Raw genomic sequence first — 25,452 nt, 5'->3', positions numbered from 1 at the left:
TGTGCTAGGCCTATATAAGCACAAGGATAGTCCTGATCTCTGCTTCAGAGCTTACAACCTTAGGACCTGATCCTGCGACTCAAAGCACACGTGATATCCCTGGGCCTGCACAAAGCCCCACTGACTTCAGTGGGGCTCTGCATGGAACAGCTTCCAAGATTGAGGCCTAAGTAAGAGGTTCCTCTATAAGATATAAAAATCTTTTCTTAATTTATGCACATTTTATGAAGAGTGACCTGCCAGAAGTTTTTAATGCCATATACATAATGCATGCTGATTCATTAACAGAGGCTTTTAGTATGCTCACTTGCTGCATTGTAACTGCTCTAATTGCAGCGTTACCAGAGAAGCGGGTTTCTGGCTCAGATATGCCCCACAAAAGGCATGGTCTACTACCCTTGCAGGTGGAGACCCTATTTCAGCACTAGTAGGACTACAGCATATTTATTTATTTGGACAGTATTAAGTTTTCCCTATCTGTTTGTTTCATCCATCTGTTGTGTGCTAAGTTTTTATGTTCTTTAGGGCCAGGACTATCTTTTTAGGTCATGTCTGTACAATACCTACTAGAATGGGACTCCAGTCTGCGATTGGTGCTACCGCAATACAATTAAAAAAAGCAGCAGCATCACCGCCTACCTAGGGATGCCATTCTCTCTTTTTCTGGAGGAGTTAAGATTTTAGTATCAAGTAAGAAAACACCACTATGTTCTCATATTGAAAGACTAGTCATCTGGGAATAACTGTGTAAGCAATACACGATAGGAACAAAAAAAAGTATTTTACGCATATTTCTTCTCTAACACAGATTTCATTCTTGAGGTAAAGGTGCTCAGTTTATAGCAAAGTAAATATTATATAAAAGAAAAAAAACCCATAAATATCCTAATTCTGTCTCGTTCAAATTGATGGGGAACGCTGCCTCCTACCCTTTTTCACCTGTCTACCAAGGTGCTATTTTTATGGCATACATGTCTGTCTGCACTTCCATTCATTTTCCACTCCATACAGATGCAGGAGAGTTAAAGTGAGAAGTGTTTTTCCTTGCTGGTAATCAAACAGATTCCACATCATTCTACAGCCATGGGCACTAACCACTAGTGTAATTTGTAAATATTTGACAACATCATAAACTATGTAACTCCATCCCTTTTTGTAGCAGTTTATAAAATGTTGGTGTGTTACTGTTCTTAGAGAGGCCTGATAACCCATCCCTCCAAGAGATCAGGCCCAACATTTATTTAATGCAAGACTCACCTGAACTTTTTTCACCAACCCTTTCTTTTTCAGTTTGCAATCACTGAAATTCTCTGGCAGATTCTGCAGTAAATAAATGAACAATTTGATATTGGTTCATCTTGAAATCAATGTACAAAACATAAGGAAAAAGCTGTACATATATATTAGCATTCAGTTACACAGTGGAATCCTTTTAACAGGCATGCACCTCTACTTAAACTGGGATTCAAAGGAATCCATTTCCAAAAGTTTAAATTACAAAGGTTCAGTGGAACTGCTAGTCCATTTAAAGCTACATGCCTGGTCTTCTCTGAAGCTTATTTACAGGAATTAATGAATGTGAATTGGTGTTTTCTGGCGTAAGTTTCCTGTTGGGCATCCCTTTGGTCATTTATATTGCTTCAGCTTCCCTGCTCATGACATTTGCTATATTAGTTGAGTTTGTGTGTTTGTTTTAACAAATTTTAAATGCTTTATACTTTTGAGGTGGGCCATTAAACAGGGCTTTTATTGACAATAATGTGGTACAGTTTTGGATAAAGTTAAGTAACAGGAAAAAACTGATACAGCTGTAGGTAAATAACAATCATATATATAGTTATAAGAAGATAGGACCTGAGTCTGAGATGTGCTAAGCAACCAGGCCTCCCATTTGGACCTGCACGTGCTTAGCCTTTCAGGATACTAGGCCACAAGAACAGGGGAGGAACAATCCTTTCTTTTAGCCCTAGCCTAATGGGCAATCTCTTAAACTGTGTTTTCATCTACTATAGGAGCTGAAAAATATACCAGAGACCTACAAGCCAGAGGCCATTATAAAAAAGTTGGGTTGGGGCACCAGTGAAGTCTAGGGTTAACTCTTGGGTCAGGGACCGTGCCTTCTTTTGTCTTAGTGCAGTGCTTACCGCACTATGAATGTTACTAGAAACAACAATACCCAGACTCCACACATATACCCCTGCAGGGAGAGAGGGGGGCTGTGCTCCTGGTATCCATTCTAAGGTTCCTTTCTTAGCAACAGCCTTGTGCTCATACATGTCTGAAATTTGAAATCCCCTTCACTCCCAATCCCCCCTGGCTGGTGGAGGGGTAAGGAGTTCTCTTTCCCACATATTACCTTAAGAAATCCCTAACTATTTAAGTGGAAGTTGTTTCTGCCAGTACTTCCTAGTCTTCGGACTTGGGGGTGGGGGGATTCTACCACTTTAGCTTCAACAACTGCTCAGGCTTTCCCAATCTGCAGTAGTGTAAAGCTGATATAATTCTTGTAAATTTTCAGTGCTGCCCACAGGACTCAGAATAGCATCAATGTTAATGTTAATTTCTCTCCGAGGGTAAGGAAAACTATGAGCAGTAGCAAAGGCACCAGAGAGGTTCATCTGCAGACTCAGGAAGAAAGCACTGCAGTAGTTCACATTTGAAAAGTCCCTTTGCAACCATCAGGACAGACACTTTTTTCTTTTTTTTCTTTCTTTTTTTTTTTTAAACAAAAGCTTAAATTGTTTAGAAATTGATGATCACCACTACCAGCACCAAACAGAATTTCTCCTACTTCCCTCTAAAAGGTTAATTTTTTCAAGTCCTGTCATAATACAATCCATAAATCCTCCATATCTCCCTCCTTCAATGCCTAATATGGAGTGATAAACCATACAATTGTTAGAAAACATATGCATTCATTCCATGAATCTACTGGTTCCCAGTGTCTAATCTCTCTCACTATAATGTACCTTACATCTAATCGGTTGATTTTATTTGCCTAACATGGCCTCAGTTCCTTCAGATTTACAGCACAGGGCAGATTCAGGAGCAGCTCTACCAGTAATCGAAGAGATTCCACATAATCATACAGCCATGGGCACCAACCACTAGCGTAATTTGTAGATATTTGACAACATAAACTATGTAACTCCATCCAAGAAGCAATTCTTGGAGGTCAAACACATATTCTCATAATGGTTTAATCAACCAAGAGCCACATTATGACATGGCAACCCACTGTATGTCCATCTTCCAATGTTTGACTTTTCAAATGCTTATCATTTTAGGTGTCACACTGATCTTTTGTAATAGCTAATGTGTAAGTTTTATTCACCAAGATTTTCTTTTAAAGCAATTAATGACATATTCCGCAGTACAATGTATTGCAATGAGCCCTTATTCATTGCAACTCCCTTAACGTGCATCTTTCTATTCCAATGAGGCAGGCTGATTAAGAGGATTCTACTTTATGGTTTTCTTTCACAAATTGTATGTATTGAGGACATTATGAACATGAAAAAAGTTTTAAAACTCCAACACGTTCAAACACCAATGCTAAAACCAAAAATAAAGACCAACAAAATAACTGTTAAACAAAAAACAAAGCCTTTGGAATAAATTATATAAATGCCAATTAGAGACATTGAAGTTATCTTTTTATTATAAAAAATTCAGAGCAAAGTTTTCTAGTGGATTTATTTTGTGGTAGGAAATTTTGCAACTCTACTGAAAGAAAGCGCACACATTCTTCCATCTGATTTTCTATAATGAAATACCATTTTAGTAATAAAAATACCACACCTAGTGAGGGTATGAAAGAGGCATGAGGCAGGGTGTTCAGTACCAAACCAATTTTATCCCCAAATTACTACAAATTAAAATCTGGAGAAACGGAGATCAGGTAAAACTAATTATTAATTTTTTCTCAAAATCAGAGATGTAATCCTACTATTTGACACAGAGGTTCTTACTGTGCCTTGGGGATGCCATGACTTAGACAAGCAAAATAATTTAAAGATTTTAATAATTTTACAAAGAAAAAGAAAAATAGGAAATAAGACAACATATTAGTTCCTTTACAAGGTCTTCTTGTGTCTGAAGACTGGCAGAGAGCTTCCAATACAAGAGGGAGACCTGCTTTTTGCCCAGGGAAGTGTTTTCTACAGTCTGAAAATTATTCTCAAAAGTAATTATCAATAATAATTAGAACAGACTTGACAGTTTATTGATGGTAAAGGAAGGTTTGTTTAAAGGTAGCCGATTCCTGTTTGGTTTATCATTGATAAATTAAAACAGGAATTAGCAAAATGTCCATTTATAAAACTATGAATTTTGGTAACTGGAGGAGAACTTTAAATCAATTAAAGGAGCCACTCAGAGATCATACGTTTAAAGTCTTAGGCCCCAGTTCTGTAACTGCATCCACACAGACAAATCCTTGTGCTTGTACAAAGGCCCACTGATATCTCAACAGGGTTCCATGCAGGAGTGAAATTAGAGCTCTTTGTGTCATAACTCGCCAACTTGCTTAAAGAAAGGTTTGCAGGTAGATTAATGAAGAGTAAGAATTTTAAACTGAAATTAAATCCCAGAGTCTCTCTGTTTTACCTTAGTCAGTTTACGTCTCCTCTCCAGGAATACGTTGTCCAACTATTCAGGGTTTAACAGATGAAGCTGGTATTAAACCTTAAGTCACAATAACATTTCAATATTTAATTAAAATCAAACTTAACAGTGAAGTTAACCTAACCCTAGGCAGTCCTTATGCAAGACTCTCTCACCAAGTGAACTTTGAGCTTTGGTGGTGGCATTTCTTGCAGAGCAGTGCTTGGGCTAAAAAATGCTTTCTACTGCATAATTTATTCCAATACTGTGCAGTGAGCTGCTTCTGTGTGTTCTGTTGTTTCTTTGTCTCCATCTCATTTTCCTCTCTTCTCCTAAACTGCATTAATTTCAAAGAGCAATTTATTCACTTTTGTTCCTCAGAGGGCCTGGTCCCAATAATAACCTCAACAATCTTTTCACAGACTTCAATAGGCAATGGATCAGGCCCAGAGTTCACTGCAAGTGGAGCACACACCTCTTAGGGTTGGGTTGGATTCAGAGACCAGGGTTTATAATAGTTCATGCTGGTGCAGTCAGTTAATACATATTTACTAATTGCTAGTCAAATTTATATTCATGACTATCTGTCTTGGGAGTGACAGGTCTTGGAATCATGTGGAAATGTTATTTTTAATGTTTTTCTTACCATTCCATTCTCTAAATTAGCATTTCTGTTCCTCAAATGCTTAAAAAGAACTTGAAAAGCTTGTAAATGAGTATAAGCACAGATGATCTAGAATAAAGAATTTTTGCTACTTAAATGTAATACCTTTAAGGTTTATAGTATTGAAGTGTGTGGCTTCTTCTTTTAACAATCCCTCCATAGTCTTATTGTGCCATTAAGTTTGGTGAGTAAGTTGCATAAGCACACCACATCGTTAAATCCAAATTTTAATAATTATGCAGATATTTTAGCAGCTTCTTAAATACTAAATGAAAATAATAATAATAATCAACTATAGTATAAATAGGGAGATTTTTGAAGGCACAAATGGCAGTTAGGTGCCTAACTCCCATTAAAGACAAGGGTGCCTACCTGCTATTTGTACTTTTGAAACTCTCCCCCAAAATCTTTGGTTTTATGTTTATTATTCACATTAAGACACCAAGGAATGTTTACAAAGTAAATATTTGCAATTAAGAAAAATAAGAAATTTACAAAGCTTCAGAAATAAACTTACATCATTCTAAGCACTGAGGGACAAAACAAGGTTTCACCTTGACATGAAATGTCTGTGCTCCTAGTAAATTGTAATACATCTAACAAATGTTTTCTAACTGTAATATTAAATATCTTTTTTTAACCCTTGGTGTGTTTGCCAAAGTAATCAGTATTTAATGTAAACATATCTGGAATTTGTATCAAGTGAAACGTGCAGCACGGGTTAAAAATCAAGGGGAGGGAGGACAGACTCATTTTTGTTATTTTAAAGCAGATAAATATGGTGCTTGCTACATATAAATCATGCTCTTTCCCCTAACTTGGTATTTTCTTGATCAAATCCATTTATTTTAAGAGTGTAAACGTGCATTAATATTTCCTGTCTTCTTAAGATAAGAACTGTGTCCTCACTATAGCTGGTATGTCCACCCTGGAGAAAAATGTCTTCAATGCATCTTACATGAACCATTTTCAGGGGAGACATTTCTGTTTATTTTGCCTTTTAAACAGGTCAAGGACAACAGTAACCAAATATGAATTTGCAATTAAAATTTCATAGCAAAGGTGGGTAAGATATAGGGTTGCATATATCACTTAAAACTCATGACAGGTGAAATTAGGCTAACTGCTCTTTGCGGCAGGGGCGATCTTTTTGTTTAGTTTATACCGTATTTAAAACAAAATGGGGTCCTAGTTCATGGCTGGGACTCATAGGCACTACTGGAATACAAATAATGAGCAACAACAACAAGGATGTAAACTGTAATTGATCACTTTTTTCTTTACAACTGATCATTTTAACTTTGACTGCTTCACCTTCACAGTAGGCAGAAGTCTTCAAAAACAGACACTTCAATACTTCCTATAAATCGCTAACTTTTGTAAAACTGCTAAAATCTTATGGCCCTAACTGAAGCTGAAAGCCCTGTCTGACATGCTGTACATAATATTTTGTATCAGAGACAGGGGAAGTTTTCTACTTTGGCCATGAAGTAAGAATGAATTTCTAAAGTAGTAGCTAAAAGAGTTTTTGCAAAGAGCAGAAGAAGGTATTTTACTGACTACTAGAAGTTCGAAGGACAGACTGAATGCATTCCATGTGGTCACATTTGATTTTAGTTATTGACCTCTCACTGAAATTAGGGACCCATATCAGAAACCTTTGTTCTCTGACATTAGTTTTGCCAATCCAGGATGTAAATTCTCAGCTAGGTAGCAGGCTAAAAAAACGGAAGGTAGCTTTTTTGTTTGGCTTTGGCATTTACTGTGTAACTCTAGTTCTTTTATATTAAAATATGAAAATTGGGGATTAGATGGCTCAAGATATACAGTCATTCATTCACCTCTAAATCAGATTAAAATCCAATCCAGGCTAGCAGTGAACAAAAACTGACACAGTTTGACAGCTGTTCCATGTCCTACATGAATTAAATTTGTGATTTCAGCCTTGTTCCTAAAGCACAAGTGTCATCAGGACAAATGACATCCTTGATGGCAATCTCAGAAGAAGCTACAGTTTGACTGGTCTTGGACTGTAACTACCTTTACACTCCTCGGTCTGGCCATTGCAGGGTAGGCTTGAAATGCTGTGCTTAGACTGCAGTGATGAAAGGTGGCAGGAAGATTATTTAACATATCAACTATTTTTGAAAGAAAGCATACAGAGACAAAGAAATGGTGTAAATTGAGTTTGAACTAAAAACTGTTGATTAGGGAACAGAATTAGTACAGCAATAGACCAAAATCTACTTAAAACAGAAGTCAGTGTCTATGTATAGACCATCAGAAATATGCTTTGATGGGACAATGTTGCCAATTTAACTGGACAAGCACTTGGCAACTTACTTAGCATGGCAGTGAGCTATGAGCATGGCACAAAAGCATGACAGCGGCAATATCAACTCATTGACCAACTTAATTACAGTCACTGTCATCATCACCACTAGATACTGAGACCTGGGAATGTGAAATCTGTCACCGAAAACTGATTCCGTTTTACCAAACAAGGATATTAGATATCATTTGAGAGACTGTCCAGCAATGTTTTTCCCCTGTGAAAGATTCTACATATAAAAGGGATAAAGGAATCTGTAAAAAATGAAGATCTGTTTTTTGAGTTTTAAATGTTTTAGCTGTTACAGAAAGAAATTAGTGTATTTAATAATGTTAAAAATCATTTTGTGGTGTACTACAAATTAAACTATGCCCTTGGTAACAAAACCTCAACATTTACATTTCTGTTACAGTTGTGACAGTACAAAAGCAATAAATAAGGTCACCTAAAAATCAGTTTCCTAAAAATCCTATTTAGTCCTCACAACAGACACACGCTGGCAGAGTTTGAGTGGGGGCCAAATTAAAGCACCTCTTTAAAGTGGATTCTCTTTCCCAGGTTTTACACCAGCGACTCATTATTACAAAGAGACTAAGGCCCTGATCCTGCAATTGGATCAACACAGAACCCTAGACTCATGTGGAGCCCTGGTGAAATGGATGGGGCTCTGTGCCAGTGTAAGGGCCCACCCTGTGTAAATTCATCTGCTGGATTCGGGCCTAAGGAATTACTATTGCAAAACACGCTATAGGGGACAATAGGTATGGTATGCAATGCAGTTATATGAGGGAAAGGAACTCTTCCAGATAGCATGATCCAGTGGATAAGGTACTTGACTGGGACTTAAGAGACCTGTGTCCAGTTCCCAGCTCAGCCATAGTGTAGCCCTGGGCAAGTCACTTAGTCTACCTGTATTTCACTTCCCCATCTGTAAGGGAGAAGGTAGACTACTTCCTACCTTACAGGGGTGCTGTGAGGATAAAATCCATAAATGGCTGTGTGACACTCAGATACTGCAGCGATGAGGGCTATGCAAGTACCTTGATATATTCCAAAGAAATCAGTCCAGTCCTCAGTTTGCAAATGTCTTAAATACAAAACTTACAAATCCATGTTTGACTAACCAGAAGGCTCAAGATTGTTTGTGCCTTCCCTACCACCAAAACAAGCATTACCAGGAGAGTGGTCTTCCTGTTTTTTATCCGACCCTTAATGTTACTGTAACATATTCTAATTTAACAGACTTTGGCAGTACAAATGAAAAAGGGTAAAACTTGAGTAAAGGATACCCATTTCATGTGGACATAACAGGCTGCAGCCCAATATGGTGCTCTTCTGTATTATGGGGATGCATACATAGGCATTAGTGTCACCATTTAGAAATCGGAGCTGCCATGGACACCAAAATGAAGAGGTCATTGAAGACATACAGGAAAAAGAACTGGATATTGAAGGAAAAGGGAGCAAACCAATTAACTTATTTTTCAAATAAATAAATAAATAAATAAATAAAATTTTGTTAGTATTTAAAAATATCATACAGAGAACAAACTATTATTTTAAAAGGCAACAAACCAAAAGCTTGTTTTGAGGAATATACAATCCCTTTGTCTATTTACTCACAATGGCATCTATCTGTTCCAGGATCTTCATGAACTGCTCAGCAGTTCCTTTTATCCTCTTGTCCAGGTGGTTAAGAGCTTCAGCTTGAAGATCTTTTGCTAGAAAGCCCTGTATGAAAAGAATAACAATTATTTTATATTCCAAAAAACATACGTGCTGCTATTTAAATATGAATTAAATAAATTCTGGTGCAAAAATTTTCATTTAGATGTTTGAATAATTTTTATCATTAGAGGGGAAAAAAGCTTTCAATTTAAGAAGAGTGACCCTTTTTAAAATAAAAGGGAAAGTAGAAGCCCCAAAATGTAGGCTACCTTTCATTCTCCCTTATATCCCTTTCAAACATTAATGTAGTTCTATATATGTCCTCCCAAATAAACCTCCCACATCAAAACAAGTTAATCAATATAATGACCATAAACTTTAACAACAGCATAGCTACCACTGCTTTTATGAAGCAGGGGTCTGGCCAAATATTAGTTTGGTTATTAATTTTTTCCCCATGCAGTGCAGGAAACCACTTGATTTCCAGAATTGTTGACAGAAATCATGCAACTAAATCCACATACCACTTTGACAATTAACCCATTAGCGTTCTCATTATTTTGCCAACTTTTGCCCAAAGTACAGGAATAGGGCCCTACCAAATTTCAAGGGTTTGAAACTTGGTCAATTTCACATTTCAGCTGTTTACATCTGAAATTTCACAGAATTGTAACTATGACGGTCCCAACCCAGCATGGGGAGACACTCAGAGGTGGATCAGATCTTCCCCCACCCCGTACCTCCCCCCCCCACGCTGCCATGCAAGAGAAGGACAAGTCCTGCCCCTCCGCAGCTGGCAGGGACTTGCAGCTAAAACTGCCCCAGCTGGGGCGCTCCCAGCAGCAAGGGGGAGATCAGATTTCACGGGGAAGAGTTTATTTCATGCTCTGTGACACATTTTTCATGGCCATGAAATTGGTATGGCCGTATACATGAGCCATGAGTTAAAGATATTTTAGAAATCCCCAGAACGTTTTTGTAAGATTCCTGAAGATTCCTGTGTCTATCTTTGTCTTTGTAGCAGGATCTGACTTCTACTATGTGCTTGTACAGTTCCTAGCACAATAGGCCCCCAAACTCAGTCAGGGTCTGTAGGACTTTTACAATAAAAAGAACCTGATGCCACTACTTAAAAAAATTGCAATTAATTTCAACAAAAATTAAGACCATTTAATAACAACTTTCCTTAAAATCCTGAAAAATCTGAACAGTAGACTTCCTGGTTTCTGTGCCAGTGAATGACATCACGAGCAGCTTAAACAGATGTCAGAAAGAATCAATCATTTCTGCATCCATATTTTCATTCCCTCTCTTTACAGTACTTGTGATATCACTCAGTGGCAAAGGAATCAGAAAAACTGCTTTGAACGGAAAACATTACAGAAGAGCTAAGTATTATTATTGCTCGTATGTCTCTGGATCTAAAGGACATAATTTGTTTAAAATACAGTACTAATTACTTTTTCCAATAGCTACATATTTTCCCCTCTTTTGGAAACACAGAAATAAGTTTAACATTTAGAAAAACTTCTGTAGGTCACCTGTGGAGCTAACAGGTGAAAAACCAAATCATCACTGGAAAGACAAACCACATTACATGGTAGTTGTTTCTGAAGTAAGGAGAGTACACTGTACAAATATATGAGGTGTAAGGACAAGAAAATCATTTACCTTTTGGATGCCTGTGAACTCTTTATTAATTTCCTCCAATTTGTTAGCAATTTGTTCCACTGACTTCTCAAAATCTTTTAATTTCTTTAATTCTGCCTCTTCCTCTGGACTATTCTGTGTAGTTTTCAAAAAATGACAAAATAAAACATTTACCTTGAAACCAGTCAGGTCACAAACCTATCTGAGTTAAATGATAATGGGATAACATTTAACATAAAAACTAATGCTTTCATCATCTCTTATTGTCATACGTTCAGCATCATCAACTTGCCAACTTTCAGTATTCAATCAAATAAGCTCTCTCAGTTTATAATGCTCAATTATGAATGTACTCACTATTGCAATGGATATATTGCATATAAAAACAGTAAGAGACTAATTTGAAGGGAAAGACCAACCAAGGACCAAATAATTTATAGTTTTATTAACATTATTGCCTCATGATAAAGCTTAACTTCCTTACTGTAAACAATTTTCCTGCCCGCTGCTGGTAACATCAGCAAAGCCAGCTGCCACTTCATTGTTAGGGATACGATTTTGTCAAAGTAAAATTATGCATAATTCACAGCACAGACAGGGTAAAAAATAGATAATTCATGCTGTGGTCATGGCATCCATGTGAACCGTGCAGCCATGCACTACCAGTTCATTAGATCGCTTTGCTCTTGTCCTCTTAGAAACATGACAAGATTACAGCAAATTAACAAATGGTTAATGAGCAACTGCTAACCAAAGCAAACTAACAAGCTGTTAAAGTACAGCAGCATGGACCATATAAATGGAAAAATTCATGGGTTCCATGACACTGGTGACCACTGTGACATAATCATATCCCTATTCACTGTAAATGGTTGACAGCGGAGTCAATACCGACAGCTAGTTTTCTACACAACGTCCCTGAACAATAAGGGCAGAAAAGAGCAGAAATGCAGAAGAGATTCAGGAATGTTGGTAGGATGACAAATTAGGCAGGGACTCACCATATGAGTAGGGCCCTACCAAATTCAAGGCCATGAAAAATGCATCACAGACAGTGAAATCTGGTTTTCCCACATGAAATCTGGCCTTTTGTGTGCGTTCACCCTATACTATACAGATTGCACAGAGGAAACCAGCATTTCTCAAATTGGGGGTCCTGACCCAAAAGGGAGTTGCAGGGGCATCACAAGGTTATTTTAGGGGGGCCACAGTATTGCCACCCTTACTTCTGCACTGCCTTCAGAGCTGGGTGGCCGGAGAGTGGTGGCTGTTGGCTGGATGCCAAACTCTGAAGGCAGTGCCCTACCACCAGCAACATAGAAGTAAGGGTGGTAATACCATACCATGCCATCCTTACTTCTGCGCTGCTGCCTTCAAAGCTGGGAGGCTGGAGAATGGCAGCTACTGACTGAGGGCCCAGCTCTGCAGGCAGCAGCACAGAAGTAACGGTAGCAGTACTGAACCCCCCCCAAAAAATGTTGCGACTGCCCCACAACTCCTTTTTGGGCCAGGACCCCTACAATTACCCCACCATGAAATTTCAGATTTAAATAGCTGAAATCATAAAATGTACTATTTTTTAAATCCTATGACCATGAAATTGACCAAAATGGACCGTGCATTTGGTAGGGCCCTACATATGATGCACCTTCAAAAAATGAACAGGGTGCATAGAGTTATTAATTGTAGGACAAGAGAATGAAGAACTGTGTGTACAGCCAGATGCATACACAGAGTGCAGACTTAAATAGGTAAGGACACAGTACACTTGTTTCACTTTCATTACACTGACACTCATTTTGAGCAGATTCACCATAAGCAGTGATTAAGCTCTTGAACAGCAGTATCAACAGATATAAGGATAACAAAGGAAGAGCCTTCACGAGGTGACATATACCCTTTTCCCAATCAGCATGACTTTACAACCATTTTTAACTCCAAGTGCTGATAATGGCTGTTCCATTTCCTTCAGGGACTTTCCTAGGGAAAAAGGAAAATTATTCTTTTATTAATTACACGCCATCTTAAAAACAAGAAGCAGTGCTTCTAACTTAGCTTTAGGGTATGAAATCCAAAATGCTTTGTTGTTTCATAAATGAGTACTTAATACTGTGCAGTAAGTGCTTTTGAAATAAACGATTTTGAATAAAAATTTCCAACGTTTTAGCATGTTTTTTTAAAGGAACCGAGTCAAATTGTGTACACTTCAAGCTGAATTAGATTAAAAGTATGATAGCAAATGAAGTAGACAAAATATTTCTTTCATTTCCAGGGATTTCCATTTACACTATCAAATTTACAAAATAAATATACATTAAGCCTTTAATTTTTTGCCAGTGGTTATTTTTCAGTATTTTGGATGATGCATGTACCCACCCCTTCCCATGAGTCACACTGGCTCACAGCTGATGGACTTGGTAAAGAGACTGAAAGCAGCAGGAACAATTCTCAAGTTTCATTTTAAACTAGTAAGTATGAAACTGACTTTAACCCTGATTTCCTGGCAAAAGCCTACTCAAATAAAATCCAGAAGTCTTATAATTAATTATGCTTCCATCCCATCTCATCCATCCATCTGTCAAAATAGTAAGGACTGACAAGAGAATTTAAAGTTATATGATTAATATAATGAATACTAAAGAGATAGGTAAACTAATCCCCATCTGAATTAGAATTGGTATTTAATGTTAAATCTAGGATACCTGCGAGAAACATTTTTAAATATTAGCTACCTTTGCATATCAGTTTTTGAAAAGGAACTGGAACCCCAGTGACTTGTTCAATAAGCAGAGCCATGTCTTGTAGTGTCGGTTCACTGTCTTCCTGATGAGAAGCAATCTGAACAGTATGTTTTTCATTACCTGAAAAAAAGACAACCCACAATTAGGTTTACCCTTAATTAGAAAACATGAGGCTGAATGAATCTAATATTTAATTTTAATAATCTTGAAAGGCAATGTTCACTGCAACCACAAATACCTGTCTACAGCCTTAACTTCATGAAGTTTTGTATAGGAATTTTCTCCATTTTTTTTAAATGACCATAGGCTGTGCAAGTGAGGAGCCCTGCTCCTGCTAACGGGAGGGGAGGTAAGGGGTGGGGGGGCAAGGAACGTGCCTTTGTTCTACAGGCCAAAAGTCTCCAGCTAAATATTGTTCCCAGCCACCATCCCCCGGAAGAGAGCCTTGATGGTTCAGATTTCCTAAGGTCTACAAAAAGGGAGTCATACCCATCAGAACTTCAATAGTCTTTAGGATCATGACTACTGTTCTTCAGATGTTAGGAGGAGCACAGGAATATTGCTCCTATTCAGCAGGTTTTGTAATGTCCAGAAACCTGTTGGGTCTCCTAAGGTCCACAAAAAGGGGAGGAAATGTTGATGACAGGAGGCTTGGGGAAATCAGTAAAACAAAGAACCTATTTACTACTGCTCCCCAGCCCTCATGCCTGGGGAGCAATCACCCCCTTCCCCACTTCCCCTGACTGCTCCACCTAGAAGAGGAAATGAAAACACCCTTCTTTACTCTCCCAGATACACTCCTTCCCCTTGAACCTGAGCAGCATATTCAGCGCCTGTGAAAAACTGAAAACCTCATCCATATAAGGTCCATTGAGATTTACCCAAGTCCCACCCCTGCAATGCTGAGGAGACATATCAAGCCCCACCCAAAATTTTAGAAAGCTCAGATGAGCTTACATAGGCTCCTTAGCCTGTCCCAAAATAGGGACTAAAAATCAGCTAAGGCTCAGGAAGTTTTAGGGTATCGCTGGCTCTCTCAGAGGTCTCATCTCTTGCAAACCTCAGTAAATCCTCAGGAAGGAGGAACATGTCCCCTAATCTCTCCTCTTTCATACTTGCTGCTTTCTCCAACCCTCCACCCTCATGGATCTAAGGTCGGAAGAACAGAACTCCCTGCCCATCGACTTCAGGAGGTTCACAGGGAGTGAAGATCGGTTAAAACAGGGGCCTGGGAGAAAATGTCCTCCCTTTCTATGGGCTTTTAGAGATCTGTAGAAGGAGAGGAACCCTCTCCACAATTAACTTCATTAGGAAAATCTTTTTGTTTAGATCTATCTCTGCAAGGAAGAGTGATAAAGATTTACTTTTTTATTTAAAAAAAAAGTTATGTCTTCAGCAGTTATTTACTTGCAAACCCCAGCAACATTCTCAACATAAAAAAATTTGAAATTTGACTTTAATCCACCAAATTGAGTTGCTGTGTCAGCAAGGGAATCCAGTAAAATAAGTTCTGTTTCTCTCCTTCTTTGCCAATTATTTGCTAAAAAGTAGCAAAAAATACATGTGTTCAAAAAGTCTATCAAATTAAGGAATCTTTTTTCCAATTAATTTGAAATTTAGTCAAAACTATCTAGCTTGGTCCCAGATCTGACCAGTTTTAGGCCAAAATGACCTTTGTGGATGTTAGGGGCAATGGCTAAATTTTGGTTTACAGTGGAAATACAGTGAAGACCTTAGCAACTATCATCACTCCATAATATACTGGGCAGGAAATTGGTTAAATGGCTATAATCATAAATTCACTGAGAATGGGAGTAGGCTGCAGTGGAGAGAAGTGACTAGGTGAACTACCTCCTGGGTTAAAACTGGGACCTTTGCTTGTCAATTTATTTACTAATGACCTAAAGTACAACTGTCCCGGTAGAGTCGCAACATTTACTGATGATTCTCAAATTGTTCATATCTTAAATGGTAGTTATCTTAAAAAAAATTCAAATACTAGGAAATTAGATCTAGGGAATGCCTCGTGGATTTGAAGCTGGACAAACGCAAAGTGATGCATCAGGATCGAAAAATCAGAAGATAATTTATACACTATGTTGTATACTTCTTTTCTACTTTATCCCATCAGCTTCTCATTCCTATCCATGTGCGTGTGTGTGCACACATCTTCATACATACCTTCTGTCACTCCCTCACATTAACTTTTGCCAGGCACCTAACAGCCAGAGGACTAAACCTGATGGTCATAGTTAAGGCTACGATTTAGTCATGGGTATTTTTAGTGACCTGTCCATGACATACCATAAATATCCCTGACTAAATCTTAGAGGGGGGGGGGCACTGCTGGGGAGGGGCTGGAGGGCTGCTGCTAGGTGGGGGTATCCCAGGGGGCCTGCTGCTCAGGGGGCCTGCTGCTCAAGGGGGGTGCCCTGGGGCCAGTGGCATGAGCTGCCGGAGGCTGCTGAGTAATAGCTGCTCCAACCACCCCCCCGCCGCTTCTATGGACACCTTGGGACCACTGCCAGGGGCCACTGAGCAGTGGCTGCTCCGGCCACCCCCAGGACTGCTGCCAGGGTCTGCTCCGGCCACTGCTCAGGTAGTCCCCGGGGTCAACTGCATTGACTGCTGCTTGGGTGGTTCCTGGGGCCAGCTGCCCAGGGCCACCAGAGCAGCGGCCGGTGCAGCTGGCACTGGGACCACTCCAACAGCAGCTGGTGTGGCTGGCTGCGGGGCCGCTTCAGCAATGTGGCTGTCCCTGGGGCCCCTGAGCAGCCACACTGGCCGCTGCAGAAGTCATAGAGGTCGTGGAAAGTCCCAGAATCCCTGACTTCCGCGACCTCCGTGAAAGACTCGAAGCCCTAGTCATAGTCCAGTATGAAGTATGGGGGAGACCCCATTATCCAGGGATAAAACCCAGGTAAGAAGCCAACTCCCTACTTCCTAGCTGCTGGGAAAAGGGAGAGTGTTTGTCTGGAATTCCTTCCTGGTGGCTCTGTCTTTTATATCAGTCTCTGTTTTCTTGTTTTATGCCTGCACCTCCAGGCTGTTGGGAGGGGAGGGAGTCTGTTTCGGCATCATTTCCTCAGTCTCCTGGCTGTTGTAAATAAGGTCTTTCCTACATAATAGCTCTACTGCCTGCCTCTGTGGTTATCCCTCCCTAGCAGCACCAGAGTGAAATTATGAGCAGCAGCTGAAGCACTAAAACTGTTGAGCTGCAGATGCAGGGAGAAGACAAAGCAGACTGCATTCAGTTCTTGTTCAGAATGTTATCTTTGCATCCATAAGGGATGCATAATTAAAAAAAAGGAAGCTTCAGATCTGTAAAAGGTGGTGGTACTTGCCCACAAAAAAGCTCCCTAACCTCCAAGTGAATGGATTTTTCAAGCCTCATGTAAATAACTATCTGAATTAAGTTACAAGAGAAAAACAAGGACAAATGATGGGTTTTTTTGTTTGTTTTGGTATTTTTTGTTCTGGGCAGCTGACATTAATAGAAATTTCCCATTACTGCAGGAGTGTTGAATATTTTGATCTTTCTGCTCTTGGAGGCAGAAGAGTCCACTGTGACAGAATTCTGAAGGAAAAGGGTCAGTTATTTGAACAATGTTATTTCAGGATATATGTGGGATTAAAAACCTAACTACAGTAACACTGAACTATCTGATTTGGTGTTAAAATGGAATTTCTCTCTAGAAATTAGTCACAGAGAAACAGGGTGTTTAATATCTTTGAATTTCTCACAAGCAGGATGGGTAGCATCACCTATTAATAAGATTACCTGACACTTCCCATTGTAAAAGACCCTTTATTCAGTTGTTTATAACTTTGCCACACTTTAACCATTTGGGCTGAAGTTTTCCATGCCAAATGTCCTCTTCAGGATAAGGATTTTTTTTTTTTTAATTTCAACCAGTTCAGCCACTTCTGAGAATGAGGCTAGAGGAAAAAATACATTGTTTTGCCCATTTCTTAAAAATATAGTGACCTCTTTAGAGCAGGAACTGGAAATCTGGCAGGGGATAGCCTTTGTGGTAGGGATGAGTCTTTTGTAAATCCACCCAAATTTTGCCAATTTATAACCCTCTGAAAAATCATAACTCGCACAGACTCAGTAGACTTCTTGATTTTAGCAGCTGAATTCTCTGAAGATTCCATCTGCAGTGAGCATGCTCCAGCTCAGGGCTAATCAGGACTTTCTCTGCAGCTGCAGCTCTGGACTGTTGTGCCAGGTCCAGGGCCAGGCACCTGATCTGAGAGCAGGGAGCCCCTGTCTCTTGTGCTCTCAATAACCCCTCTGCTGGGCCCAGGCAATGGGGAGAAGAAAGCTGCCTGATTCAAATACATCGGGAACAAGAGCCAGACCAATGGAATATGTGTGTGGCAGGGGAATAGATTGGGACAAAGAACCTGAGGGGGTCAGGGCAGAAACTGGGACTGGAGGATGGGGACTGCAGCGGGGAGAAGGAAGAGGGAAACATGGAAGACACTGGGTCCGTCTGTAACTCGAAGCTGGGGGCACAGACTAGGGCTGCAACTAGCTGGGCAACAAGAATGGGACTGGGAGCCAGAATCTTGGGGGGAAGGGGGAGGAGACTGAGCTCATATGAGAAGTCAGAGGAACACAGACTGGGACTGAGCAATGAGATTGGGGTTGGGATGAAAAGCCGGACAAGCAGGGACTGGGACTGACCAGGTGAAGAGGATGGGCCTGGGACAAGAAGCCTATGGTGGGGAAGACACGATTGGGACAAGTGGGAGGGGATATGCATAAGGGTTACAGGGATCCCCTGGAACTAGTGCCTACATACTAGTCCACCAAAAAGTGCCATGTAAGATCTCTGCTGAAGGTCTGGGTCATTCTGGCCCTCACTGTGAAATGTATGTATGGATAATATGTAAGGAGTTCAATTTTATATACTGAAAATTATGTTCTTAATGTCAGAGTGGGGCTGGTCACCGGAAGCTGATAAGTGTCTCCTGCCTGAAAATAACCTGTTTATCTACCTTTCTGGCTATATGTAGATTGAATATTGTATACTTCACAATGGATGCCCATTTATAGTCTGAGCCAAATGCTAATGAAGGGATTGTATAGCTTCAAAAAGATGATATTTACAGGAAGAAATAAACCAATGAATTTTTGGACTGTAACAGAGACAGAGGCACTCTCTGCATCCTTCACCAAGGGTACAAGCTGCCAGCATGCTTGCTTTTTATGAATGGAAGATTACAGCTAGTCTGGCTGTTTGAAGCTGGGAGAGAAACTTTGGGTGAGCTAGCCTTTGAGAGAATTTGTTGTTAGTTAAATTTAGGCTCTAGGAAGCATATTATGATTTTATTTTATATGTAACCATTTGTTTCCATTGATTTCATTTGTTTCTTCTTGAATCTCTGTTCTTTGTTAAATAAACGTCTTGTTTGTAACTATAAACATATCTAAGTGCTGTGCAGTAAGCGGAGTGGTGATCTAAGGTGTAACTGGTAAGCTGGGATGTACTGTTCCTTTGGAAGCAGAGGATCTGAGAATTCTCTGCACGTCTAGTGGATCCGAGGCTGGGTACTCTATATGCTCGGAGGACCTGAGGGTTGGAGAGTGCCTATTGTTAATCTGTAAAGACAGAGTGGGGCCTCTGGAGGCCTGGAAGGCAGTGCTTCTGTTGTCAGAGGCTGGTGGTACTGGAGAACTGTCCCACAGCAGGTACAGACAAAGCTTCCTTGTGCTAATTGCAGCTGGTAGCAGAGTGCTGCACAACCTTGGGTATCCCCAGGAAGCGTCACAGGGAATGGGACAGAAGTGATCAAGTTTGCATGGGAACGGGCAGAAGAGTTTGTGCCCACTAGACATGCTTCCCTCCATAGCCGGGATTGGAACACAAGATTCCTGAGTCTCACTAGCACTCTACTATCAGCAAAGATCTGTGAAACCCATTGGCAAAGTGTCTCATCCCCCTCTAGTGCTGGTTCACATAGAGAATAACAACCTATTACAGTTTTCAGTTACTCCTTTAGCTCAAGTGGTGGATCTGGGTGGTGGATCTAAAGCAGGGGCAGGCAAACTTTTTGGCCCGAGGGCCGCATAGGGTTTCGGAAATTGTATGGAGGGCAGGTTAGGGGAGGCTGTGCCTCCCCAAACAGCCAGGCGTGGCCTGGTCCCCGCCCCCTATCTCCCCTCTGCTTCTTGGCCCCCAATGCCCCCTCCAGGACTCCTGCCCCATTCAACCTGATTCCCTGATGACCTCCCCCAGGACTCCTGCCCCATCCACCCCCACACATTCCCTGTCCCCTGATCGCCGCTGGAACCCCCATCCCTGACTGCCCCCTGCCACCCCATCCAATCTGTCCTCTCATTCCTGAATGCCCCCTCTCCCCCCGGGACCCCGCCCCATCCACCCACCCCTTCTGCCTGACTGCCCCCTGTTACGCCATCCAACGCCCCTCCTTCCTGACCCCCCCCCAGGACCCCTGCACCCAATTCCACCCCCGTTCCCTGCCCTCTGACCGCCCTGACCCCTATCCATACCCCCGCCTCCTGACCACCACCCCGAACTCCCCTGCCCCCTATCCAAACCGCCCTGCTCCCTGTCCCCTTACTGCACTGTCTGGAGCACTGGTGGCTGGCGGCATGGCTGTGGCTGGAGCCAGCCATGTCACCACGCAGCACAGAGCACCAGGTCAGGCATTGTGCCGGCAGTGCAGTGAGCTGAGCCTGCGGGGGAGGAGGAACAGCGGGGGAGGGGCCGGGGGCTAGCCTCCCGGGCTAGGAGGCTCCTGCTGGCCGGATGTGGCCTGCGGCCCGTAGTTTGCCCACTTCTGATCTAAAGTGTCCAACCATACTGGCTGACTGTCAACATGACGGAATTTCTGCTTTTTCAGGTTGTTTTTAAAAATCGCTCTCTCTCTCTCTCTCTCTCTCACACACACACACACTAAAAGAACATTATTATGGTTGCAAAGTCACAAACTCAAAACTTATGAAATGCCAGAATTAAGGTTGCCTTGGCACCTTATAGTTCAAAGCACAGTTGCAGCTGTGGGTGCCCTGTACTTCTGCAGAAGTTTGGTTTAAGTGATTTGACTGGCATCACATAGGAACTCTGTGACACAGGCAGGGTTAGAATCTAGTTCTCTCGATCAGCATTCGACTATCTTAACCATGATACTGCCCTTTTTCTTCCTGCCATCCCCTGCCTCAGTCACTACATACTTTGCAAGAGGGAGGGCGGATAGGGCTTGGTCTGCATCCGTAGCCAGTTCCATGCCTTCCACCTCCAGGCCCTGCAGAGACATCTTTAGCGTGCTGGCACACCTCTTCCTCCAAGGGCTCTGATATGATCGGCAGCTCTTTTATCTCCACCTGAGATGTTTCCCTCAAGACCTCTATGAGCAGCCAGTCTTTTACCCGGACCTCCACAGACCTGGAAGCTAGTCTCCGTGACCAGGTCCATAACAGCCGCCGAGGGGGAGGACTTCCTGCTGCAAAACCCTCATCTATGTGTGCAGGTGGTGGAGACTCCCTTGGTGCACTGGAGTTGGTCCTGGCTGGTACCAAAGTTGGAGACCTCCTGGACTACAATCAGAGGGATCTGATAGCACTTAGCCAGCATATGGGGCCGTCCACCCCATGTCACCTGTCGTGTGCTCCAGGAGGTGAGGCCAGCTTTGCCTCTTGCTTCTCTTGCTTTCCTTGAGCAGGTCCTGCAGGAGGTTGCTCCCCACCTGCCTTTCACCGCAGGCCCTCTGGAACTTGTCATCGGGCCCCTGCCCCAAAAGCCTCCGAGGCCACCCCAGACATGCAACCTAAGTTGGCTGAACACCAGCCAGCCAGTCCGCCCGCTTCTGAACCATGCCCAGGAAACATCTGCATGTGCTTATGCTTCATACTTTCACTTCCTTGCCCTTGTGTCCCACCCCAACACCAAATGGCAGGACTTGTTGCTACCTAAGGAGGGTGAGAAATGCCAGTGGGGCAGTCTGTACTCCATGCTGGTCCCATGGCCCACTGGGGATATCAGCTGGAAGCTTCGTCATGAAACCATAAGCACAGGCATGTATCTGGCACAGTTCACAAACTCCCTTGACACCTGTCCTTTCTGTGGCAAGACGGAAACTCTGGCGCACGCCCATATGGAGTGTGTCAGGTTACAGCCACTCTTCCAGCTCCTCCAGAATCTCTTACTGAGGTTCTGGCTGCATTTTTCCCCACACCTCCTGATCTTTGCACATCCCATCTGTGGCCCCACAAACTCGCAGGACCTCCTTACCAACCTCCTGCTGGCGCTGGCCAAGATGGCCAGCCATCATACCAGGTGGAGGAAGCTGGAGAAGGAGGTGCTCTGCAACTGTGGGGCCTATTTCCATTCACTTGTACAGTTCCACCTCCGAGCAGAGTTCCTGTGGGTGGTATCCACTGACTCTCTAGATGCCTTGGAGCAGTGAGTACTGTCGGGGGATCTCCGCTCGGTGTCCCCTTCGGGTTACCTGATTTTTTCCCTATGACCTCACTCCCATCCCTGTTTTTTCATTTGTTGTTTCCAGTATTCAACCCGTGTCCACTGGTCTCTCCCCTCAGATAAGGGGGAGGGCCTTTAGCTATGGTCAGGCCTAGGCCCGCCATCATCCCCTCTCCTCACCCCATTTCCACAATACGTACACACCTTCCAACTTCTGCAACAAATGAGGCAGCAATTCTGTAGATAACAGCCTTCTTTACTAAAGAACCCTGATTTATCTCCAGATCATGTCCACCCTGTGCGCTGAAGGAGGCAGGGCTCAAGTGAAAAAAACAGTATGTGATAATGTAATTAAAGACTATCAAAATGCATACTTACAAGGCAGCCAAATAAGGCAACCTTAATTCTGACATTTCTTACTTTTGAGTGCTTGACCTTGCAACCTTAATAACGTTCCATTTAACCCAGTTTTTGTGTGTGTAATTAAAATTAAATTGACCATATCCCGCACAATCAATTTCTTGTGATTGCAGTGGTCAGAGACATTGGCTGACCTCTGTTTCTGTTTTCAGTGCAGTGTAATTTTTGAAAGCAAGGGCATTGTGCAATTACGAATTGCTCCTTTATATTACAGGTAAGAACAATTTAAAGAGAGCTACTATATTTCACAACGCAACTATTCCGAGATAGGTTGATTTAATTTTGTTAAAAGCAGGATATGACATGAGATGCATGACAAATGACTTGTATTTTATTTAAATTTTTGTTGAAACATATTATGGAAGAGTCATTCTTAGGTGCAAACTAGATACTAGCCTGGTAACAGATGTAAAAACCTTTGGATTTAAAGTAATTCCCCTCAGCTGGACTGACACAAGAGCAAAATTAACACCTGTTATTTTAAATCTACCATTTAATTTTATGAGTCAGTTTAATTTTAATACTTTTTCTTAAAATAATGACAGCAGTGGTGAAGCAAACAAGAGCCAACCAAACATGGATTAGACAGTAATATTCATACCCTGGAAGAGATGTATGTTAAATTGCATACTGGAAAGTATCTTATATCTTCCTCTGAAGTAGCTGGTATTGGCCACTGTCAAGAGACAATATACTGGACTAACTTGACTATGGCTGTGATCCAGTCTGGCAATTTCTATATTTCTACATGACCAGGGAATTGCTTGAATTTCCCATACGTTAAAAACACTTTTAAGACCTAGAGTAGCAGAGGACTATGGGCAAGGCTCACCCAGACTTGACTGACACCAGTCCCCAAAAAGCCACATCCAGTTACCTGAGATTGGGAGAAGTAGATCAAGAGCTCTGGGGAATGGTTTTGGTCCCTGGGAACAAAGAGACACTTAGGTTGCTAATAGCCAGGGCATCAACAATACAGGAAGAGGCTCAACTGGAGCCACTGTCCCTCACCCACCACACACAATAATGCCAGTATACTGTATTTTACAACTTGGCCTCTGCACATTATTTTCCGTCTACTGATTAGCTGTTTATTCCAATCTGCTCCATCCCACTTCCCTCAAAGTCCCTGGTGACAAATTCACTCTCCATGCTCTTCTCCATCCTTCCTCTCCTGCTCTCTATAGTCACACTTCTCCTACTAACTCACTCGTTAACTCTTTAATACCCTTTTCTTGCCATTCTCTATACCATAATAAAAAAACATGTAATTAACAAGATCTGTCGATCATTATTTTGATCAGTAGGGATATCACATTCAACCTTGGAGCCTTCTGCTTTGACTGCCTGCCTTCAAACATGCTAATGTGATAGGGAAACCTGCCCACCCAGGAAAAAAAGGAGAGTTTTTTCCACAATTAGTTTCCATATACAGTTTGAGATACGATTTTTTCCCATGCCTTGTGCATGTAGGCTGGAATTTGTTCCCCTTAGCCTGGAAGTTCTCTCCCCTTGCCTCGGGTGTTTTATGATAATGACTCTTAGCACTCAAGTGTCTGTTTACAGCTTCTAAGCTAATTTCAGGTTTTTGACCTTGTTCCTGCCTTTTGCCCTGCTGTTTGATTAGTTCAGGCTACTTTATTATCTATGTAGCTGTGGCTAGGGTTAAGTGAAGTCTATCTTCAATTGGAGATGATGTGAAAGATTTTTATCTGTTAACCCAAAAACCAGCCTGTCTCTGATACGTTCAAGTTTTGCAGTTTCAGAGCTCTTATGAAATATTCAACATTTTCCCTTGGTTTCTGAATTCTCTGGTGAAAACATGCTCTTTCATAAACTACATTTCTCTGAGGTAAAAAGTATGCATCAGACATAGCTAGAATCCTCTCACAGTCATCTTTGTGACTGTCTTCAGTAAAGTCAAAGGATTTAAAGATATGCTCTATCTGCTTCCCCATCACTCAGATTAAAGAAACTGACTAAATATCTCTAGTTTCTTGGTGGAGCTTTGTAGCAATTTGAAATCTTGTGAAATACTGCTTCCAGACTGTCCATTGTGAAGGCCTGTCAAAGCAGAAGCTCTGTGAGGCATTGAAAAGTGCCATACTGATGAAATCCTGCAACCTTTGTTGCTTTGTTCCCTCTCTCTGCAACCTTGGTTGCTTTATACCTTCTGTTTGTTCTCTTCTGGCATTAGTTACCTTCTGATACCTGCCATGTACTTACATACCGTAGGTTGCAAGGCTGCTACTAAGGTCAGGCTCCTGTATCAGATATACATTGATTACAGAGTTTACCGCTCAGAAATACACCCCAGATATGTTCATTATAAGATCCTTTAACACTCTTTGTGGATGAATAGTATAATATGGTTTACCATTCCATTACAGTGCTAAAGACTCCAGTCAGAATTGGTGCCTCATTACTCTGGGCACTAATCAAATAAAGAGAGTCAATCCTGCCCTAAACAGATTATAATCCAGGATACTTGAAAGAAACACAACATTGCTATTGTCAGACACTTAGGGCATGACTACACTTGCAGATGTAGAGCACTTTGAGTTAAACCAGCCTTTGTAGAGCGTAGATGGGAAAGTGCTGTAGTCTGTCCACACTGACAGCTGCCAGTGCACTGGCCTGGCCACATTAGCAGCTCTTGCAACGGCCACAGAGAGCAGTGCATTGTGGTAGCTATCCCAGCATGCAAGTGGCTGCGACGTGCTTTTCAAATGGGGGTGGGGTGGGGTGGAGTGTGACAGGGAGTGTGTTGTGTGTATGTGGGGGGACAGAGAGTGGGTTTTGGGGGGGCTGAGAGCATATCAGCATGCTGTCTTGTAAGTTCAGACAGCAGCAGACCTCCCCCTCCCCACCTCTCTCTCACACACAGCATTCCACAGTAATGGTTGCTTTGTCTCAGAG

General features: G+C 41.7%; 1 protein-coding gene across 3 annotated transcripts in view; it reads right to left on the bottom strand.

The window, feature by feature from the left end:
- Positions 1–25,452, bottom strand: part of BAG1 (BAG cochaperone 1) — a 41,303-nt gene that overhangs the window by 8,376 nt on the left and 7,475 nt on the right. Inside the window, exons 2-7 of one of the 3 annotated variants that reach the window (XM_045006162.1) lie at positions 13,652–13,780; positions 12,817–12,899; positions 10,941–11,054; positions 9,225–9,332; positions 4,609–4,650; positions 1,258–1,320 (exon numbers count right to left, since the gene is read on the bottom strand). In XM_045006162.1, coding sequence (XP_044862097.1) covers positions 1,258–1,320; positions 4,609–4,650; positions 9,225–9,332; positions 10,941–11,054; positions 12,817–12,899; positions 13,652–13,780 — 539 coding nt within the window. Of the gene's footprint in view, positions 1–1,257; positions 1,321–4,608; positions 4,651–4,706; positions 4,943–9,224; positions 9,333–10,940; positions 11,055–12,816; positions 12,900–13,651; positions 13,781–25,452 lie in introns of those variants that run through there. The other 2 variants (XM_045006164.1, XM_045006163.1) reach the window with 2 other exon arrangements.

The sequence above is a fragment of the Mauremys mutica genome, chromosome 2 (genome assembly GCF_020497125.1).
Source record: "Mauremys mutica isolate MM-2020 ecotype Southern chromosome 2, ASM2049712v1, whole genome shotgun sequence".
In the NCBI taxonomy this organism is placed as follows: domain Eukaryota; kingdom Metazoa; phylum Chordata; order Testudines; family Geoemydidae; genus Mauremys; species Mauremys mutica.
This window is presented reverse-complemented; position numbering and strand designations above follow the sequence as displayed.